The sequence below is a fragment of the Dromiciops gliroides genome, chromosome 5 (assembly GCF_019393635.1).
Source record: "Dromiciops gliroides isolate mDroGli1 chromosome 5, mDroGli1.pri, whole genome shotgun sequence".
Classification (NCBI taxonomy): Eukaryota; Metazoa; Chordata; class Mammalia; order Microbiotheria; family Microbiotheriidae; genus Dromiciops; species Dromiciops gliroides.
Window position 1 is genome coordinate 207,057,927 of NC_057865.1, and position 23,373 is coordinate 207,081,299.

Here is a 23,373-nt window from a genome sequence, read left to right on the forward strand (position 1 = left end):
TTTTCTAATGCCCTTTCCTATGCCAAGAATGCATTCCACCAATCCTTAATTTCTATCTGTCCAAATCAAACAATCAATAAGCATTACGTGCCAGGCACTTATCTATATCTGAGGAAACAAATACAAAAAAATTAAAGAATCCCTAATCTCTAGAAGTTTGAATTCTATCAAGGAGACATTAATATATAAATGTGTGGAGAATAAATATAAAATAAACACATGAGGGGCAGCTAGATGGCACAGTGGATAGAGCACCGGCCCTGGATTCAGGAGTACCTGAGTTCAAATCCGGCCTCAGATCTCAGACACTTTTACTAACTGTGTGACCCTTGGCAAGTCACTTAACCCCAATTGCCTCACCAAAATAAGATAAAATAAAATAAACACATGAAAGTTAAATGCAGGGAAGTTAAAAAGGGAGAACACTTGGTATCCGGAAAATCTTCATGTAGAAGGTAGTAAGAGCTACATCTTGTATAAAGTTATTTTATGAGGTAGGGATAAAGAAGAGATGCATTCCAGTCATGGGGAAGCCTCTTACAGTTAGATTGTATGCCTTGAGCAAGGAACAAAGAGAAGACAAATTTTATCTGCACTGAAAGTGTGGGAAGGGAAGCAATATGTAATTAGACTGAAAAGATAAAAAGGGGCTAGGTTATGAAGGTTTTTTAAAAAAATAAAAGTATTTTATTATTTTCCAGTTACATGTAGAAATAGTTTTCAGCATTTGTTTATATAAGATTTCAAATTTCAAATTTTTCTCCCTCCCTATCCTCCCTCGCCCCTCCCCTAGACAGCAGGCAATCTGATATAGGTTATATATACATAATAACATTAAACATATTTCGTCATTAGTCATGTTATACGAGAAGGATCAGAGCACAAAGGAAAAAAAATCTCAAATCAGAAAACCAACAGCATCAAAAACAAAAGAAATAGTATGGCCTAATCAGCATCCATATTCCACAGTTCCTTTTTTTTTTTTCTGGATTTGGAGAGCCTTTTCCATCATGAGTCCTTTGGAACATTCTTTTTCACTTGGATTTGTGAGAAGAATCTAGTCAATCGCAGTTGATCAACATATAATGTTGATGATACTGTGTATAATGTTCTTCTGGTTCTGCTCATCTCACTCATCATCAGTTCATGCAAGTCCTTCCAGGTTTCTCTGAACTCCATCATTTCTTACAGCACAATAGAATTCCATTACATTCATATACCATAATTTGTTCAGCCATTCCCCAATTGATGGACATCCCCTCAATTTCCAATTCCTTGCCACCACAAAAAGAGCAGCTATAAATATTTTTGTACATGTGGGTCCTTTCCCCTTTTTTATGATCTCTTTGGGGAAAAGACCCCAAAGTGGCATTGCTGGGTCAAAGGGTTATGCACAGCTTTATAGCCCTTTGGGCATAATTCCAAATTGCTCTCCAGAATGGTTGGATCAGTTCACAGCTCCACCAATAATGCATTAGTGTTCCAATTTTTCCACAGCTTCTCCAACATTTATTATTTTCCTTTTTTGTCATATTAGCCAATCTGATAGGTGTCAGGTGGTATCTTAGAGTTGTTTTAATTTGCATTTCTCTAATCAATAGTGATTTAGAGCATTTTTTCATATGGCAATAGATAGCTTTGATTTCTTCATCAGAAAACTGCCTGTTCATATCATTTGACCATTTCTCAATTGGGGAATGACTTGGATTCATATAAATTTGATTTAGTTCCCTATATATTTTAGAAATGAGGCCTTTATCAGAGGTACTGGCCATAAAAATTGTTTCCTAGCTTTCTGCATCCCTTCTAATTTTGGATACATTGCTTCTGTTTGTACAAAACCTTTTTAATTTAATGTAATAAAAATCATCCATTTTGCATTTCATAATATTCTCTATCTCTTGTTTGGTCATAAACTGCTCTCCTTTCCAAAGATCTGAAAGGTAATTCTCCTAATTTACCTATGGTATCACCTCTTCTGTCTAAATCATGTACCTATTTTGACCTTTTTTTAGTATAAGGTGTCAGATGTTGGTCTATGCCTAATTTCTGCCATACTATCTTCCAGTTTTCCCAGCAATTTTTGTCAAATACTGAATTCCTATCCCAGAAGCTGGGGTCTTTGGGTTTATCAAACAGTACATTACTAATGTCATTTACTACTGTGTCTCTTGTGCCTAGCCTATTCCATTGGTCCTCCGCTCAATTTCTTAGCCAGTACCAGATAGTTTTGATGACTGCCACTTTATAGTAGAGCTCCAGATTTAGTACAGCTAACCCACCTTCCTGTGCATTTTTTTTCATGATTTCCCTTGATATTCTTGACTTTTTTGTTTTTCCAGATGAATTTTGTTATTATTTTTTCTAGTTCTATAATATAATTTTTAGGTAGTCTGATTGGTATGGCACTGAATAAGTACATTAATTTAGGTAGAATTGTCATTTTTATTCTATTAGCTTGGCCTATCCATGAGCAATTGATATCTTTCCAATTTTTTAGATCTGATTTGATTTGTGTGAAAAGTGTTTGGTAATTGTGTTCATAGAGTTCCTGGGTTTGTCTTGGCAAGTAGACTCCCAAGTATTTTATATTATCTACAGTTACTTTAAATGGAATTTCTCTTTCTATCTCTTGGTTCTGGACTTTGTTGGTCATGTATAGAAATGCTGACGATTTATGTGGATTTATTTTATATCCTGCTACTTTGCTAAAGTTGTTAATTGTTTCCAGTAATTTTTGAGTTGATTCTCTAGGATTCTCTATGTATACCATCATATCATCTGCAAAGAGTGATAGTTTTGTTTCCTCCTTGCCAATTCTAATTCCTTTAATTCCTTTTTCTTCTCTAATTGCTAAGGCTAACAATGAAGGGCTTTAAAAGCCAAACTGATGGCGCAGTGGATAAAGCACTTGCCTTGGATTCAGGAGGACCTGAGTTCAAATCCAACCTCAGACACTTAATATTTAACTAGCTGTGTGACCCTGGGCAAGTCACTTAACCCTCATTGCCCTGCAAAAAAAAAAGCCAAACTGATTATTTTAACCTAGAAGCAACAGAGAGGCACTGGAGTTTATTGAGAAAGGAATACCTTGGCCTCATGCATTTTTAAGGAAAATCATTTTGTCAGTGGTGCAGAGGTTGGGTTGGTGTGGGATTAGGAAGCCACTATAATGATGCATGTAATAGGACTTGGAAGTATGCCTAGATCACCTCAGATCACTCACATAAGGCACTCAGTGTTGGAGACACCAGGGACCTGCTTCTGGGAGAAGGCATTCTATGTTCCCCTATTATCAGGGAGGAAACAGCCTCTTTCCATTGAGTGTGTAGCTACAACAGGCTACATGTTTAAAACTACCAGACTCCCTTGCTCTTTCCTGAGGCATGGTGGGATGGGGTGTAGAGGTACTGTTCCTCCACACCATCGTGTCTATGAACTGAGCTGGGGATTGGTGTTTGGGTTTTTGTCTGTTTTATTTGTCCCTTTCAGTTCTAGAAGCAATTGTGGAGTCTTCAGACTCTGTCTAAGCAATCTTCTGCTCATGGCTCTCAAGCTTATAGGCCGGATTCCAGTCTGGCTGTTACTGCAGCCCATTAGGGAAGCAGAAGAAGTCAGGGTGCTTGAGCATAAACCTGGGGGCTTTGGACTTGGAACTGTGTTATATAGGAAGCATGTTATATAGAATTTTTGCTAAGCTGAGAACCTGATCTTCCTCCCTTTCCCAAAGACTGAAGTGGTTGTAAAAGGGGATCATGCCCCTAGGTGTTGAGGGATAATGCTTATATGTTTTTCTTTGCTTTACCTTTGAAGAAAATATTCCTTTGTAAAGGCTAAACTGACTGTTAAGTGGTTAAATGGAACTGGGGTTCAAGGAACCTCCCAAATTAGGGGATCACCATTGTTGGAGGCTCAAGTCAATGTCAGAGAAACCCTCCAACCCCCTTTTTTCTTCTTCTACTCCTCTCTCAGGAGAGGGATGAAAATAACACACCTGAACTTCAGGCACTAGTGAGCCAAAGTAGTCACTGTTATATGTAGATGAGATGTAATAAGACCCTGAACTAATGTTATGCTGTGTGAATATAGAGAAGGGATCAAATGCAGGGGATGTGGACTTAGAAAGATCAAGATTTGGTGATTCATTTAGTTATGTGAAGTGAGGGAGAATGAGGAGGTGAGGATAACATTGGGATTATAATCCTGGGAGATTAGAGGAATAGTAATGTCTTCAACAGAAATAGTGAAGTTTGGAAGAGGGGTTGGTTTGATAAACAATGTTGAGTGTGAGATGTGTGTGGGGCATCCAGTTTGAAATGTTCAATAGGCAGCTGGTCATATGAAATTGAAGTCCAAAGGAAAGACATGTGCTGGATTCATACACGCCTAAAGAGATAAGCGGTACAGGATGGGAACTGAGCTAACTCCAGGACCACCACCCTTCATTCCAGTGTCCCCCATACCTGGGGAGATAAGATTAGATGTGGCTGCTGCCTTTGTTGGATGAGGGGGACAGACATGGCTTGAGAGATCCAGAGCAGCCCTTCACCCAACTTCCCCCAGCCACCACCAGTGGGGGATGGTTCTCCCCCAATAAGGGAACTTTCCACAGTCAGATGATCACCCCATAGGTCCTCTATAAAAGTATCTGCCTGTCTCCTGCTTGAGGAGAAAGGTATCTCAGAGCCATGACTCTGTGCCATGCCTTCTCTCCATGAGAAGTCCAAGGACTTCTCTCTTGTTTTCCTTTCCCTAGTGCCTAAATAAAATATTATTTTATTCTAATTGGATTTGTGTGCAAGAGGGTGTAATTCTTTAAAGAGGAATTCCTAAGGACCCCTACCCCAAACTCTCCATCAGTTTCCTCCATAACATAAATGAAGGATAAAGCAGTGTAAATGGGAAAGATCACTAAAAGGAAGTTGAAAAGCAATGAAAATCCTAAAGTCCCTCCATTCCTTCGAGGACCAATTCAAGTACCTCATCCTTCATGAAATATTACTCCACCTAACTGAAAATGATCTCTCCCTTCTCAGATTCCTCTTTGCACATTGCCTATACTTCTCCTTTGCACTTATCACATTCTGCCTTGTGTCAAAGAAAACATATTAATAATGTACTCTGTTGTAAGCACTAGTCTTCCAGGAGCCATTTTTATTAACTCATCATTAATCTAAATTCAAACATTATTCTGCTTGATAGAAATGTCTCCTCATGCCCTCAGACATCTCTCTTTTATCAAGACTTTATGAAGTAACATTTATAGAATTCTTTTTAAAAAGTAAATTTTAAAACATGATAAAATAGAATTACACATCTCAAGGTAAGGTACATCAGTCAGAACACCAGTCACTCTTGAAGCTGCTGCTGTTGCTGTCACAGCTGCCTCCAAGGCCCACTTCTGTTGCTTTTGCCACAATCCAGGCCTGTGCCCACCCTGGTGTTACAGACATTTCCTGTGGATCTCTTAAGTTTTCTTAGGCTGGAAAAGTGACCATTTATCAATAGGGGAATGACATATATTTATAAATTTGGCTCTATTCCCTATATATTTGAAAAAATAAGGCCTTTATCAGAGAAATTTGCTGTATTTTTTCCCCCGTTGGTTTTCTGCTTTCCTTTTAATCTTGGTAGCATTGGTTTTGTTTGTGCAAAAACTTTTAAAATTAATGTAATCGAGGGACAGCTAGGTGGTGCAGTGGATAGAGCACTGGCCCTGGAGTTAGGAATACCTGAGTTCAAATCGGACCTCAGACACTTAACACTCACTATCTGTGTGAGCCTGGGCAAGTCACTTAACCCCAATTGCCTCACTAAAAAAAAAAAAAAATTAATGTAATCAAAATGTCTCGTTTGGTCATAAATTCTTTCCTTATCCATTTCTTTCCTTATCCATTGATCTGACAGGCAAATTTTTCTATGCTCCCCTAATTTGCTTATAATATCTCCATTTATGTCTAAATCATGTACCTACATACCAAAATAAGGTCAAAATGGGTACATGATTTAGACATAAATGGTAAAATTATAAGTAAATTAGGGGAGCATGGAAAATGTTGATCTTATTGTGAAGACTTCTTGCTTATACCCATTAAAGATAATACTTACTGATGATTTTAGATAGATATTATTTATAATTTTAAGGAAAGTTCAATTTATTCCTGTACTGTCTAGTGTTTTTAATAGGAATGAATGTTGTATCTTGTATGTCTTTTATACATCTATTGAGATTATCATGTTTTTTGTTGTTTTTATTATTGTTATGGCTAATTATCCTAATAGTTTTCCTAATATTGAGCCAGCCCTGAATTCCTGATATAAATTCCACTAGGAATCAGAAATTAGAATCACTCATCGAGGGGGCAGCTAGATGGCGCAGTGGTAAAGCACCGGCCCTGGATTCAGGAGTACCTGAGTTCAAATCCGGCCTCAGACACTTGACACTTACTAGCTGTGTGACCCTGGGCAAGTCACCTAACCCTCATTGCCCTGCAAAAAAAAAAAAAAAAAGAATCACTCATCGAGATTCTGGGTGAATTTTTTCTATTTTAATCAGCAAAATTTGACTTTTTGCCCTCTCACCTCTACCCCTATACCTCAACTGAGAATGAAAGAAAAACAAAATCCCTGTTTCAAATATGTATAGTCAAGCAAAACAAATCTCCACATGTTCAAAAATATTTATATCTTCATATATTGTTTATATCAACATATATATCCATATGTTCAGAAAAATTTATATCTTCACCTCTCTATCAAGAGGTGGCTAACATGTTTCATCATTAGTCTCCTGGAATCATGGAATCATTATGTTGATCAAGTCCTTCTTTCTTTTTTCATTTCAATATAATTGGTTTCTTTCATAATTCTACATAGACCTCCCCAGAGAAAATACCTAAGTCATTCTCAGCAGGTCATCTTATAATATTGTCGTTATTTTGTATACAGAACATTTCACTTTGCATCAGCTCATGTAAGTCTTTCCAGGTTTTTCTAATAGCTCATCTTTTTTTATTTTAATAGCAAACTACATTTATATAGTACTTTAAAGGGAGATTTCCTTACAAAACACCCATGACATTGATTATTGCAACAACAACAATAGCTAACATTTATATAGTACCTTATACCTGACAAAGAATTTTCTTCACAATAGCCCAGCAAAGTAAATACCACCACCACCACCAGCATCAGCATCATCCTTGTCTTGCATTGCTCTTGCCTCTGCTTCAAATTTTTTCCTAGTTACTATTGTTTACTGTGTTTCCCTCCATCCTATTTCCCTCCCCATGATATCTACTCTAAGTAATTTTCTATCTTCTTTTACCCTTTCCCTCTGTGTAATTTAAAATTCTAAATGTGGGTTCTAATCTGTTCCCCCAGTTTTGGGGGAAACTGACTAAAATCACTGATAAAACGAGTTTAGGTTTTTAAGAGTTTATTGAAAGATAGAAAAAGAAAGACTGAGAACAGAATTCCTACAGCCTGGCAATCCTATCTTTCCTCAATTTTCCTGTGAAGTCCTCTACAGCCACCACCCCCACAGTGAAGTCAGGAACCAAAAAGAGAGAGAGCTCTCTGCGAAGGCCCTCTTTCCTCCTTCCTGTCCCCTCCCAGAAAATGGGAGGCTCCTCAAGTTGATTGGCTGGTAGCCTTGATAGACAGTACCCATGAGCAAACGTCACTTCCTGACGCCAAGGAAAAGCCACATGGCCTTGCCCTCAGAGGCATTCTCCTCATGGTGGAGCTTTCCTATAGTAAATCTCCAGTAGGTGGTGTCATTCCAATCATTACACCTCCTCAAAAGTGTTTTGCTTTTGACTGCCCCTCCCCCAATCTCCCCTCCCTTCCTTCACCTCTCCCCCCTTGTCCCCTTCCTCTCCCACTTCCCCACAGGGCAAGATATATTATTATACCCACTTGAGTGTGTATGTTATTCTCTCTTTGAACCAATTCTGATGAGAGTAAGGATCATTAACTCCCCTGCTCCTCTCTATCTTCCCCTCTACTCCATTAGCTTTTTCTTGCTTCTTTTATATGAGATACTCTTCTTCATTCCACCTCTCCCTTTCCCTTTCTCCCAGTGCAATCCTCTCACCCCTTAATTTTATTTTAAAGATGTCATCATGGGGTAGCTAGGTGACACAGTGGACAAGGCACCTGCCCTGGACCCAGAAGGACCTGAGCTCAAATTCAGCATCAGACATAAGACACTCCCTAACTGTGCGACTCTAGGCATGCCCCCAATCCTAACTGCCCCACAAAAAGAAAAACAAACAGTAAATGCTTTACAGATATCATCCCTTAATAATAAATTCTCACCTGTTCCCTCTGTCCAAATTTATTCCTTTCAGCTGCTCTAATACTGAGAAGGTTCTTATGAGTAAGAAGTATCATCTTCCTATGTAGGAATGTAAATAGTTTAACCTTTTAACATTCCTCATGATTTCTTTTTCCTGTTTACCTTTTTATGGGTCTTGTATTTGAAAGTCAGATTTTCTATTCAGTTCAGTTTCTATTTCTATTCAGTTCATAAATGCCTGAAAGTCCTCTTTTTCATTGAAGTCCCATTTCCCCCCTGTAAGATTATAATCAGTTTTGCTGGCTAGGTGATTCTTGGTTCTAATCCCAATTCCTTTGCCCTCCAGAATATCATATTCCATGCCCTCCAATCCTTTAATGTAGAAGCTGCTAGATCTTGTGCTATCCTGACTGTGGCTCCACAGTACTTGAATTTTCTTTCTGGCTGCTTGCAATGTTTTCTCCTTAACCTGGGAACTCTGGAATTTGGCTGTAATATTTCTGGGAGTTTTCATTTTGGGATCTATTTTCACTTCTGTTAATCTAGGCAGTTTATATTTTTGTAAGTATTTTTCCATTTTTTTTTTAAATTTTTAAATTGATTGGCATATAACTGGGCAAAACAACTCCTAATAATTGTTTTGATTTTATCTTCATTAGTGGTAATTTCACCCTTTTTTATTTTTGATACTTCAAACTAGTGAATTGATCCTCTTTTCTCTTTTTAAAAATAATATTAACTGGGGCAGCTAGGTGGCGCAGTGGATAGAGCACTGGCCCTGGAGTCAGGAGTACCTGAGTTCAAATCCGGCCTCAGACACTTAACACACACTTACTAGCTGTGTGACCCTGGGCAAGTCACTTAACCCCAATTGCCTCACTAAAACAAACAAACAAACAAACAAACCAAAACAAAAAAAATATTAACCAATGGTTTTTATGGGTTTCTTTCATAAAAACTTCTAGTTTTATTTATTAATTCAATGTTTTATTACATTCAATTTTATTAATCTCATTTTCAATTTTAAAAATTTCCAATTTGGTGTTCAATTGGGTATTTCTAATTTGTTCTTTTTCTACTTTTTAAAAATGTACATAGCGAATTTGTTGGTCTACTTTTTCTATGTTTTATTGATGTAAGAATTTAGAGATAGAAAATCTGTTTCCTTGGTCCATTACTAAATATAATTTTATTGCATTTTGATCTTAAAAGTATGCATTTAATGTTTTTTATTTTTCTGCATTTAACTATTTAACATTTTTATGCCCTAATATATGGTTACTTTTTGTAAAGTACCATGTACCTCTCCAAAAAAGCTATATTACTTTCTATTCACATTTAATTCTTTCCGGATACCTGTCATATCTTGTTTATCTAATATTCTCTTCATCTCTTTGACTTCCTTATTCATTTTTGGGTTAAATTTATCTAGTTCTGAGAGGAGACGGTTAAAGTCCCCCACTATTATAATTTTGTGGTATCTTTCCACCTGTAATTCATTTAGATTTTTCTTTAAAAATTTTGATGCTACAGTATTGGATGCTTATAAGTTTAGTACTGATATTACTTCATTACCTAAGGAACCTTTTATCATGATGTAGTTTCCCTGTTTATCTCTTTTAATTAAATCTATTTTAACTTTAACTTTGTGATCATGATTTCTACCTCTGCTTTTTTTTTTTGCATCAGATGAAGCATAATAAATTCTTTTCCACCTCTTTATTTTAACCCTATGTGTTTCTCTTATTTTAAAATGTGGTTCTTGTAAGATCATATTGTTGGATTCTGACTTTTAATTCATTCTGTTGTTTCCTTTTTATGGGTGAGTTCATCCCATTTACATTCAAAGTTACAATTACTAGTTGTGTATTTCCCTTCATCCTATTTTCCTCTCTGTTATTTGTCTCACCCTCTCTTTTTAACTTACCCCTTTTTATACATCTGATTTACTTCTTTTTTTTTTTTTAATTTTTTTTTTTTTAGTGAGGCAATTGGGGTTAAGTGACTTGCCCAGGGTCACACAGCTAGTAAAGTGTTAAATGTCTGAGGCCAAATTTGAACTCAGGTACTCCTGACTCCAGGGCTGGTGCTCTATCCACTGCTCCACCTAGCCGCCCCCCATCTGATTTACTTCTAACCACTACCTCCCTATTTCCCATTCAATCTAAGAATCCTTCTCCTATCCTCTCCCCTTACCATCCTATTCTTTAATTTACCCACCCTTCTATAATTCCATCCCTTATCCTTACCCCTTATCCTCCTATTTCTTGATGTGCACACCTTTCTAAGAGTCCCTTACCCCTCACCTTCCTATTCCTTACCCTTTTAGATGTATATGTTATTCTCTCTTTAATCCAATTCTGATGAGAATAAAGTTCTGGTACTACCAGTGCTTCACCCCCTCCTACCTCTACAGTAGTAGTTCTTTCATTAATACCTCATCTCAGATAATTGCTCCATTTTACCTCTCCCTACCAAATTTTATTTTTAGGATCATTCTATCATACTCAATTCAACCTCGAGCCTTCTATCTATGTATATTCTTTCAAATTACCCCAAGAAATAGCATTCTTTTTTTTTGTGTGTGTGTGGGCAATGGGGGTTAAGTGGCTTGCCCAGGGTCACTCAGCTAGTAAGTATCAAGTGTCTGAAGCCAGAATTGAACTCAGGTCCTCCTGAATCCAGGGCCAATGCTTTATCCACTGCATCATCTAGCTGCCCCAAGAAATAGCATTCTTAAGAGTTACAGATAACATTTTCTCATATAAGAAGTAAACAGTTTGACCTTATCCTTTAATGTTGGTCTTTAATATTTAACTACTTATGTTTCTCTTGATGCTTGTAGGTCAATTTTTACACTCATTCTGGTCTTTTCTTTACAAATACCTGAGAGTCCTTTAATTCAATAAACATCCATTTTTTTTCCATGTAGGATTACACCCAGCATCGCTGGGTAAGTTATTCCTGGTTGCGAACCCAGCTCCTTTGATCTTCAGGATATACTTTTTAATTCCTTTCAGTCTTTTAGTATATAGAAGGTGCTAGATCTGAGTAGTTGCTTGTATTATTTTCTCCCTTGAAACTCAGCTATAATGTTCCTGTGAACTTTCATTCTCGGGATCTCTTTCAGGTGGAATTGGTGGAATATTTTTCAATTTCTCTTTTGCTCTCTACTATTAAAATTTCACAATAAAAGGAAAAAAAAACAGGGCAGCTAGGTGACACAGTGGATAAAGCACTGGCCCTGGATTCAGGAGGACCTGAGTTCAAATCCGGCATCAAACATTTGACACTTACTAGCTGTGTGTCCCTGGGCAAATCACTTAACCCTCATTGCCCTACCAAAAAAAAAATTTCAAGGCCATTTTCTTTTCTACCTTATTTAAGCATTTTCATTTAAAGTTTTGAGTTCAAAATTCTAACTCTCCCTCCCCTCCCCCTTCCCTGAGGCAATAAGCAATCAGATATAGGTTATACATATGCAATTATGTAAAACATTTTCAATATTAGTCATTTTGTATAAGAAGATACAAATAAAAGAGAGGAAAGATAAGAAAATGAAAAATAACATACTTCAGTCTGGATTTATTCAATATCAGTTATTTTCTGGAGGTGGATTCCAGGACCATTTTCTTCTTCTTTCTTTCTTTCTTTCTTCTCTTTTGTCTTTCTTTCTTTCCTTTCTTTCTTTCTTTCTCTTTTCTTTTCTTTAATTTCTTTCTTCCTTCCTTCTTCCTTCCTTCCTTCTCTTCCTTCCTTCCTTCCTTCCTTCCTTCCTTCCTTCCTTCCTTCCTTCCTCCTTCTTCCTTCCTTTCTTCCTTCCTTTTTTTTGTTTTTTTTTTGGTTTTTTTGTTTTTTTGCAGGGGCAATGGGGGTTAAGTGACTTGCCCAGGGTCACACAGCTAGTAAGTGTCAAGTGTCTGAGGCCAGATTTGAACTCAGGTACTCCTGAACCCAGGGCCGGTGCTTTATCCACTGCGCCACCTAGCTTCCCCTTTCTTTTTTTTTAAGGGGGGGGGTGAGGAAATTGGGGTTAAGTGATTTGCCCAGGGTCACACAGCTAATAAGTGTCAAGTGTCTGAGGCCAAATTTGAACTTGGGTCCTCCTGAATCTAGGGCCAGTGCTTTATCCACTGTGTCACCTAGCTGTCCCGTTTTCTTAATGATTCCTGGAAATACAGTTTCTAGACTCATTTGATGATAAATTTCAGGTAGTCCAACAGTTCCCAAATTGTCTCTCTTCATTCTGTTCTCCTTGTCAATTGTTTTTCTGAGATGTCTTATATTCTCTTTTATTTTTTCATTCTTTTGATTTTGTGTTATTTTTTCTTGGTGTCTTATGAAGTCATAATATTCCCCTTGCCCAGTTCTAATTTTTAAGGAGTTATTTTCTTATGTTTTTGGATCTCTTTTTCCACTTGGTTGACTTTATTTTAATAATTTTCTTGAGTTTCTTTCACTACTCTTATTTTTTCCCTAATTTTTCTCATCCTCTCTTATTTTACTGTTAAAGTCCTTTTTAAGTTTTTCCAAGAACTCTTTTTGGGCTTGTGACCATTTTACTTTTTTTCTTTGAAGTAGAAGTGGTTGCCAACTTCACTATCTTCTTCTGAGTTTGAATCCAGATCTTGTCTATCACCATAATAGCTATCTATGCTCAGCTTCTTTCTCTTTTGCTTACTCATTTTTAAGTGCTTATTTCTGGTCTGTCAACTTTGTGTTCAAGTCTCTTGACTCTAGTGCCAAGGTATAAGGGATAATGTCTCAGGCTTTAGGTTTTTCATGCTGTCACTTTCTGAACTCTGTCCAGGGGACTGACCTCAGGTACTCTTCTCTATTCCTAAGCTATGACAGGGACTCCAGCAACACTGTCTCTACAAATAATTTCATTTCCTTCTGTTGCTGTCTTTCCTGTTGCTGTAAGCTTTAGCTTACCCCTCTGTCCTAGAACTAAAACCAGGGACTTCACTCTCCTGTGAGTCCCACAGTCAGCTGGAGCCTGAGCCCTCTCTGAACCAGGCCACACACTCATTCTTCTTTGCTCACAGCCACAGCCTTGGACTTCTCAGGGCACCCATGTCTGGTGCCAGCAGAGGGCCCTTCAATCTCTCCTTGATTAGCCATCTGACCCCCATCAATGGGGTGGAAGTTCCTGAAGCTGAGGCTGGCCTGACACAGCTACCCTAAGGGCTTGTTTGTTAATTCAGTGATATTTGCTCAGAGGTATCTACACTTCAGTCAGGTTAGACTATCACCCTTTGAAGTCAGGTCTTTCCTAATGTCCTCCCAAATTATCTCATGCAGACAACTGCTTTACTTCTATTTTTAATTATTTATGCTGTTCAAAGTTCGCTTTGAGGTATTATTTTAAATTGTTTGGGGCATGGAGGTTGTGGCAGGATAGCCAGGTAGTTTCTTGCCTTTTTCCACCGTCTTCCCAGAATCTTTTCCATTACCTGTTACTTTCTCAAGTCACTTAACCTCTCAAAACCTCTTTTGCCTATTGGTCAAATGAGTGGTTTGGACTAGATGACCTATAAGTTTATTTTATAGCTCTCAATCTATGATCTTATGATAATCACATAGTTGTTACATTAGTATCAGTTATATCACAGGTACAACATCGAGAGCTCTGTTCCTAATTTAGAAAGTTCAACTCCACATGATGGTTGGTAGATGAAACCAATAGTGGACAGAGAAAAGGGGTGAAGCCAAGATGGTGGTGTAGCAGGAATTAGCATAGCCAAACTTTACTCCACAATATCTTCTACACAGATGTAGAAAATGCACCAAAATGAGTATCAATTAGGACTAGCTCAAATTGGTAATAAAAAAGTAACATTAGGAATGGAGTCTGGGCAGGAATGTTCACATGAAGCATTCCAGCTATGCAGCTGGATAAGAAGAGGGCCCCAGATCTAACATAGACCCTTGTGCCTGATAGAGGAATGGATGCCACTACCCAGTTCCCTGTTGCAGGGCAAACTGAGGAGGAGACGTGCTCAGAAGTGGCATTCCAGTGTTGAGGAGAGGTCATGAACTTTATCTAGGCTATATGCTGAGCACAGAGCAAGTTCAGAAGCAAGCAGCATCAGTATTGTCTCAGTTCCAACTTCTAGCCTAGTTTGAAGTTTACAGAGTAATAGAGAAAGAATTCTAGGCCAAAGGGAAGCATGTAGTTCTGTAACTCTGAACTAGAAGAGCTTCCCAGTTGGATTTTAGTGTTGATTCAGGGTTTTGGTAAATTCTTTTATTTTCCTTTGTCTTATCCTTTGTGTTGAATCACAAAATTGTAAAATGGTGTGACAAACAAACCCCAGCTGTTAGATGAACCTGAAAAGCTATGTTATCAAGTAAAATGAAACACAAATGGCAGTGAAATGTGTTTTTACACTAAAAGTGACAAACTATAATATGCTTTTACTGGAACCATGTCCTAATTATTTCTTATGTAAACATATTACCCTGAAGTTGCCTTTGATTTAAAAAAAACCCTTATATTATTGTTCTAGAAACATAGTATTTAAAATCTCTCATGAAGTTTATAGCCAGCTAAGTTAATACACTGATTAAACTGTTTGCTAATCTGTTTGTTTTTTTTTTAATAGGCCCTACATGTCTCTTGGAACTCTTCGGGATCAAGTTATTTACCCTGACTCTGTGGATGATATGCATGAGAAAGGATATAATGACCAAGATCTGGAATACATTCTCCACAATGTCCACCTGTATCACATTGTTCAGAGAGAAGGAGGTAAATATTTTTTTCTCATTAGCACATTATGTTACTGTAATCCTTACAATAGCCTCATAATGTGAGAATTTCTTATACTGTTGTTTCCCCCAACCTTTTAAAAAGAAAATTGTACTCTTGACTTATTAGGGAAAGTAGGCTATATCAAGTATATGACAGGTTTTCTCCTTTGCTCCAGTCCCTGATGAAGATATTACTCTTCTGCTGACCAGAGTCAGAATCAGAGATTTAGAGATGTAATGCTGTCTCATCTCCTCCTGTTTCTTTCAGCAGATGCTTCCTTGCTCAAATCATTCCATCTTTCTCTTTAGTCCTTAGTGTCTCTGAATCTACTAGCCTTTTCCCTTATTTCCAACACACTATACCAGGTATCCTACATTCTTTTTTTTTTTTAATTGAATAGAATTTTATTTTCCAAAAAAATGTAAAAACAAATTTTGGCATAAATTTTTAAAACTTTGTGTTTCCAACGTTCTCTTTTCTTCCTCCCTTTCCACTCCCCACCCACAAGAACCCAAGCAATTCAAAATAAGTTATACATGAGTAGTCATGGAAAACATTCCCACAATTAGCTAGATTGTGAAAGAAACAGTCAAAAAAACAAAACTTCAGATTAAGAAATTGTCAAGAGGAAAAAAAATTAAAAGAAATGTGTTTCCATCTGCTACATTCTTAAAACAACAAAAAACACCTGAATCTGAACCTATCACCCCTTAAGCAATCATATTATATCTCTCTTTCCTTTAAAAAAATCCTAAAAAAATTCCTTTAATTATTTAAATATTTATTACAATGTATTATTTAACTATAATTTAATGTGTATTAGATATATAATTAATTAAATATATTAATATATTTATTATTTAGTAATAATAATCCTAGAAAAAATCATCTATATTCATTATCTCCATTTCACTTATCACTCATTCTCAATCCCTTGCAATGTGGCTCATGGTTTCATTACTTAATTGCAATTGCTCCTTCTGGATCACCAGAGATCTGTTTATTGCTGAATCCTAAAGCCTTTTCTCAATCCTCACCCTTGTTGACCTCTCTGTAGCATTTGGCACTGTAAACCATCCTTTCTTCCTATACACTCTCTTTTCTCTGAGCTCTCACTGCTCTCTCCTGAATTTTCTCTCCACTTTTCTGCTATTCTTTCTTAGTCTCCTTTGTTGAATCACCATACATGTCTCATTCCTAAGTATGGGTATACCCAAGGCTCTTTCCTAGACCCTCTTTTCTTCTCTTTCTACACTGGCTTTGGTGATCCTATGGGTTGTTAAAAATCTTTATGAAAATGATTCAAATTTATATATTATATATTAGTATGTTTACATATGGAGACAGCTAGGTTATATTAATGGATAGAGCACACTGGACCTGGAGTTAGGAAGATCTGAGTTCATAATCTGCTAGACTTAATTATCCCCTAAGAATGGTCATAGCAAGAAGATTGAATATAAAAAATGATTCCCCCCAAAATCTAGGGGATCATGCTCACACAAATGAATACAGGGTGTAGGAAGAGAATGGATGTGAACATGAAGTACTAAGATACTGAGGCACATATGCAGAGAATAAATGTCAAAGGGGTAGGTCACAACTCCTACTTAGTGCTTATCATTTTTTTACAGCACAATAGTATTCCATTAAAATTCACATACCACAATTTATTTAGCCATTCCCCAACTGATGGGCATCCCCTGAAGTTTACAATTCTTTGCTAAAGGGTTTGTTTCTAACTCTCCAAATGGAATTCTCCAAATGGAAAATCTCCTACCACTAGACTGGTTGGTTCCCTTTTTTTTTTTTTAAATTTTTAAAAAAATCTGGGGTTAGGGTGGGGGAAGCTAGGTGGCACAGTGGAGCCTGTGGATTCAGGAGTACCTGAGTTCAAATCCAGTCTCAGACACTTGAAACTTATTAGCTGTGTGACCCTGGGCAAGTCACTTAACCCTCATTGCCCATGCAAAAAAAAAAAGAAAAAAAGAAAAGAAAATAGATGCTTCAATCCAAACTCTGAGTCCATTTTTTAAAATCATTAATCCTTTCAAGTTGTGGTGGATCATTTATCAGTCAGAGTTGCTAAGTCTTCCACAGATGATTATCATTAAAATATTTCTGTTAATGTGAAGAATATTCTCTTGGTTCTGCTCTCTTCACTATGGATCAGTTCACATAAGTCTTCTCAGGTTTTTCTGAAACCAACCCCCTTCCTCATTTCTTATACCATGGTAGTGTTCCATCATATTCATATAGCATAACTTGTTTAGCCATTCCTTAATAGATAGCCATCCCCTCAATTTCCAATTCTTTGCCACCACAAAAAGCGCTACCATGAATATTTTTCCTTTTCCTCTTTCTTTGATCTTTTGAGATATAGGCCTAATTGTGGTGTTTGCTGGATCAAAAGTCTGACTAGAATGGTTGGACTGGTTCATAGTTCTACCAACACTACATTATTGTACCTATTTCCCACATCCCCTCCAGCATTTGTTATTTTACTTTTCTGTCATCAGTGGGAAGTGGGATCACAGAGTTGTTTTAAGTTGCCTATCTACTAATTGTTAATGATTTAGAGCATTTTTTTCATACGATATTGATAGCTTTGTGACTATCAATGGTTTAAAAGTTTGAGAGATAATTTCTGGGCAATTTAATCATTTTATTAATAAAGCCAGCATTTTTAATAAAGGGTCACTGCCACTATCAAGTGGCAAGGATCCTTATGTCAGTAGGCTCATGGCTTTTATGCCTTGGAAAAGGACTGTTCCTGAGGAGCAATCAATTCTGATAGGTTAAACAATTAATGAGAGGTGATCTTTACAAGAGAAGTGAACTCAATCCAATGAGAGGCTGAGAGTAACAGCATACACTCTTAGACAGAGAGGTTATCCTTATACCCACGACCACCCCAGCCTTGGGCAATCTAAAACAAAGAATCTATATCCCCAACCCAAGCCTGAGCTAGTTGGTGAAGTAGCCATATCAGAATGAGGAGAATGTTAAACCTATCTTCCATCAGCCCTGTCCTTGAGAGAATTGAACAAGGAAACAGGACAGGGGAAAAGACCTGGAGTCTCCCCAATTTTAATAATTGCCTATTAATATGTGAGAGAAATAATCACTTTCTTCAGGTTTAATTTCTTCCTCTGAAAACTGCCTGTTAAAATCCTAAAATTTATATATAGTAGTTCTTTATATATTTGAGGGATGAGACCTTTATCAGAGAAACTTGATGTAAATTTACCCCTCCCTTTTTCTTTCCTGCTTTTCTTCTAATTTTGGTTTTGTTTATACAAAACTTTTTAATTTTATGTAATCAAAATTATCCATTTTACTTCCACCGAACTTCTCTCACTTGTTCGCTTATGAACTCTTTACCTTTCCATAGTTCCGACAAGTAATTTTTTTTTTTTTTGGTGAGGCAGTTGGGGTTAAGTGACTTGCCCAGGGTCACACAGCTAATAAATGTCAAGGTTCTAAGGTCAGATTTGAACTCAGGTCCTCCTGAATCCAGGGCCGGTGCTCTATTCACTGCGTCACCTAGCTGTCCCCGACAAGTAATTTTTCTTCCCTAATCTGCACCCTTTATGTCTAAATTATGTACCCATTTAAATTTTTAAAAAACTTTTTCCCAATTACATGTAAAGGCAATTTTTAACATTCACTTTGAAAAATTTTGAATTCCAAAATCTCTCTGTTCCCTCACCCCTCCCTCAGACAGTAAGCAATTTTGTATAGGTTATGCATGCATACTCATGCAAAACATATTTTGATAAGTCATGTTGTAAAATAAGAACCAGGACACCCCCTCGAAATCCATGAAAAAAACAATAAAGTCAAAAGTAGTATGCTTCGATCTGTATTCCAGATTTCATCACTTTTCTCTGGATTTTTCATAAATGAGTCCTTTGAATTGTCTTGATCATTTTATTGTTGAGAATAGCTAAGACATTCAAAGTTGATCACTGTACAATACGGCTGTTACAATGTACAATGTTCTGGTTCTGCTCACTTCACTTTGTATCAGTTCATGTAAGTCTTTCCAGGTTTTTCTGAAATCATTCTGACTCATCACTTCTTATAGCACAATAGTATCAAATTACAGTCATATATCACAACTTGTTCAGCTATTCCCCAGCTGATGGACCATCTTCAATTTCCAATTCTTTGTCACCACAAAAAGAGCTGCTATAAAATATTTTCTGTACAAATAGATCCTCCCCTAACTTTTTTTTTCATCTCTTTGGGATATTACTGGATCAAAGGGTATGCATAGTTTTATAGCTCTTTTGGCATATTTCCAAATTGTTCTAGAATGTTGGATCAGTTTACAACTCCACCTGCTGCAGTACTTTAGGGTTCCAAATTTCCACATTCTTCAAACATTTTATTATCTTCCTTTTGTGTATGTAGCCAATCTGATAGGTGTGAAGTGCTATGTACCCATTTTGACCTTATCTTGGTCACAGTGTAAGATGAAGGTCCATGCCTATTTCTGCCTGACTACTTCCAGAGTTCTCACCATAATAGCTGGAATCTTTGGGTTTTGTCATACACTAAATTTCAGTGCTCATTTCCTTCTGTATATTTATATCCAATAATATTCCATTGATCAGTCACTCTAGTCCTTATTCTATACTAAACTGATTTATTACCACTTGTAGTAAGTTTGAGATCTGGACTGGTACATCCCCTTTTTTTATATTTTTTTCAATCAATTCCCTTATGTTTTTGACTTTTCTTTCTTGCAGATGAATTTTTCCCCCTAGTTTTATAAAGCAATTCTTTGTAGTTGATTTGGTTTGGTATTAAATAGGTACATTAATTTGGGTAATATTGTCATTTTTATTATATTGGCTCAACCTACCCATAAGCTTTTAATATTTCTCATTTACGTGAAAAGACGTTTTATAATTATGTTCATATAGTTTTATGTGTCTTGGTGTATCTATGTGTCTTAGCAGGTGAAACTGGCCCAGAATATTTTTTACCTATCTGAGGGTATTTTAAATGTTCTTTCTCTTTCTATCTCTTCCTGCTGGATTGGTATTATTAGAATGCTGATTTTGTGGTTCATTTTAATATCCTGCAACTTTGATAAAGTTTTTCATCGTTTGAATACTTTTTTTTTCTGTTGAACTCTCTAGGGTCCCTAAGTATATCATCATATCATCAGCACAGAGTGATAGTTTTGTTTCTCATTACCTATTCTTATCCCGTTAATTTTTTTGTCTTATTACCATAGTGAGCATTTTTACCACAATATTTAATAATAATGTTAATAATGGGCATTCTTGCTTCATCCCTCATCTTGTTGGGAAAACTTTAAATTTTAGATGTTTGCTTTTGGTTTTAGATAGATACTACTTCGTCTTTTTAAAAAAAGCTCCATTTATTTGTAATATTTTCTAATAGTTTTAGTAGTAATAGGTGCTACATTTTGTCAAAAAGATTTTCTGGATTTATTGATTTAACTTCATGTGTTTTGTGTGTTGGTTATTGAATAGTCTAATAATGCTTTTAGTTTTTAAAATATTAAACCAATCCTACATTCCTGATATAAATACAACCTGGTTCATAGTGTAAGATTTTTGTCATATAGTTCTGTAACCTCCTTGCTGGCTTTTTATTTATTTTTGCATCAATATTTATTATAGAAATTGTTTGTATAGTTTTCTTTCTCTGTTATATTTTTCTCCCTAATTAGGTGTGTTATAGAAGGATTTGGTAGGACTCCTTTTTTAACCATTTTTTTCAAATAGTTTAATATAGTATTGGAATTAATTAATCTTAAATTCTTTAAAGATTTGGTAGAATTTACTGTAAATCCATCTGGTTCTGGGGACTTTTCATACACTCCTTGTTCTGAAATAGAGTGTTTTAATACCTTTTCCAAGGTCACATGGTAGTCTCGTCAGAGGCATACCTGGAACTACCATAGTTCTAGAAGTACTTTACTATACCATGCTTCAGTAGCAATAAATATGTTTTGACTATGTATATAATCACATTTCAAAATAAGTTTTTTTCTTGTTTTAAACCTAGTTCATTTTGTTCACTTATTGTACATTATGGACTTAATGTACAATCAGTAAACTATTTCTCCATACATAATTGTAGGAGGGGAGCCAGAAAAAATTCTTTTTAGATCCTTGGTTAAAGTTTTGGCAAGGAAGAATAGAACTAAATGAAGTTGATACCTCACAATTTAAGAAGCCTAAAAATGGTTAGTCTACAGGGTTACAAAATTGCAGATAACTCAGAAAGTTTATATATATGTATATGTGTGTGTGTATGTGTGTGTGTGTGTTATGTGTGTGCGTGCGTGTGTGTGTGTGTGTGTATGTATGTATCCAAGAAAACCATTTTCTTTTTCTTGGTAGAATTTCTGATTAAATTAGTGGCAGAGTTATGGTTTTATAGAGCCATGTGTTCATATTGTGCAACTTATATCCATTAGCTTTTAGTAAACTAATTGACATGTGTGTTTTTAAGTACCTAAGTTCAAGTTTCCTTTAACCCACAATAGTGTCCCAGCCCAAATCATATTCCCAAAAGAAAGCAAGAGTAAATTCTTAAGCTTGAATTATTTCTTCTACTTTTTAGCACACTGAAACTATTTTTAAAATTGAATCTGATGTTAGCAAATACCAGATGTTATGAAAGTAGAGTTATTGGCATTATTCTCTAAATTGGCCAATTATACTTAGAATTACAAGTTGTTAAATGCATTTTAAGAATCCTTCAAATTAAAAAATTATTGAAAAATGTGATACACATTGCTTCCCTTTTGCCTGTGTGGTACCTGATAGAATTTGGGCAGCTAGGTAGTGTAGTAGATAGAACACCAAGCTTGGAGTCAGTTTCCTCATCTATAAAATGAGCTAGAGAAGGAAATAGCAAACTGCTCCAGTATCTTTGACAAGAAAAAACCCCAAACAGGGTCACAAAGTAACACGGGCTGAAACAACTGAGCAACAAACACTTGATAGAACCCAACCCCCAAATTTCTTCTCTGCAAATGGTGAATAACTGCCCTGTCTGCCTTATATGGGAAGGTTTAATACTTTAGTATTCACCCAGTGAGCTTATTTATCCTACACATAGGAGATTGCGAGCTCTAATGCACTCATTTGACTTAGATCCTGCATGCTAGACTAAGTGTACCTTGCACCAGGCACTATACTTGGTGGTGCTAGGGAGATGGAAGGAATATATAAATAATTAATATTTATTAATGAAACATTAATTTATTATATTTCTAATTATATAATATATAATTATACATTATGATAACAGTATAGAGTAATAATGATTTTTAGAAATAATAACACATAATATAATAATAATTATACAAATCTATTATATACTGTATAATAGGTTATTATATATAAGAAATAATACATGATACTATATTTATATATTATGAATTTACATCATTAAATTATATAATAATTCATGTGTTATTATCTATTATACAGTAGTATGTTATGTAATATATTATATTGTAATATAGTTATACATAACGATATTGTAATTCTTCTACATAATTATATACTAATAACTTTAATTAATGAATAAATTAATTGATTGCTATGTTTATTTGGGGGAGCCTATTCTTGGGATTATTCTTTACATGATTTTTTTCTTGTCATTAGGATTTTTTAGGAGATGACAGTAAGCCATTTTGGAGCCAATTCCTAACTCTGTTGGCTACAAGAAATGTTATCTCAGTTACTTTTTTTGTACATTTCTTTTAGATGTTGTTTTAATATCTTTTTGCTTATTCACTTTTTCATTTAGATATTTTAAATCTTGTTTATTTTTTGTCATATGTCTTTATTTTTATTTTGTGTCCAATGGGATTTCCTCCCTTCTTCAAGAAATTTTATTCAATGTTATCTTTTTGTACTTAGTGAAGGCGACTTTTGAATACATTTTCCCATTTTTGCTTCAAATTTTAAAACATTCTACAAATATTTCTTTTATATTTTCTTTCATAACCACTGTGATTTTTACAGTTTTGGATCCCAAGAAAGTCCTGCTTCTTCCCATTTTATTTGCTGTCATTCTTAGTCTAATAGGTATAATTCTTTCTCAGGTGATCAACATGCTGCTATTATGTCAGTATTCTTATACAACCATTGTTTGTATATTGTTATAAAATATATAAATTTCTATATAATATTTTATGTAAATAGGTATATTAATTGATGCATTATATTGATGAGGGTATGGATATGAACAAGTATTTTGATATTCTGTATACTGTTTGCATAACTATTTGTAACTTGTTTGTACAACTTTA

At 35.7% G+C, this 23,373-nt stretch overlaps 1 protein-coding gene across 4 annotated transcripts in view; it reads left to right on the top strand.

Moving 5' to 3' along the window:
- ABCD2 (ATP binding cassette subfamily D member 2) overlaps nucleotides 1-23,373 on the top strand; it is a 121,529-nt gene that overhangs the window by 43,897 nt on the left and 54,259 nt on the right. For all 4 annotated transcript variants that reach the window (XM_043964933.1, XM_043964934.1, XM_043964935.1 and 1 more), the window contains one exon: nucleotides 14,911-15,056. In XM_043964933.1, coding sequence (XP_043820868.1) covers nucleotides 14,911-15,056 — 146 coding nt within the window. The remainder of the gene's footprint in view (nucleotides 1-14,910; nucleotides 15,057-23,373) is intronic.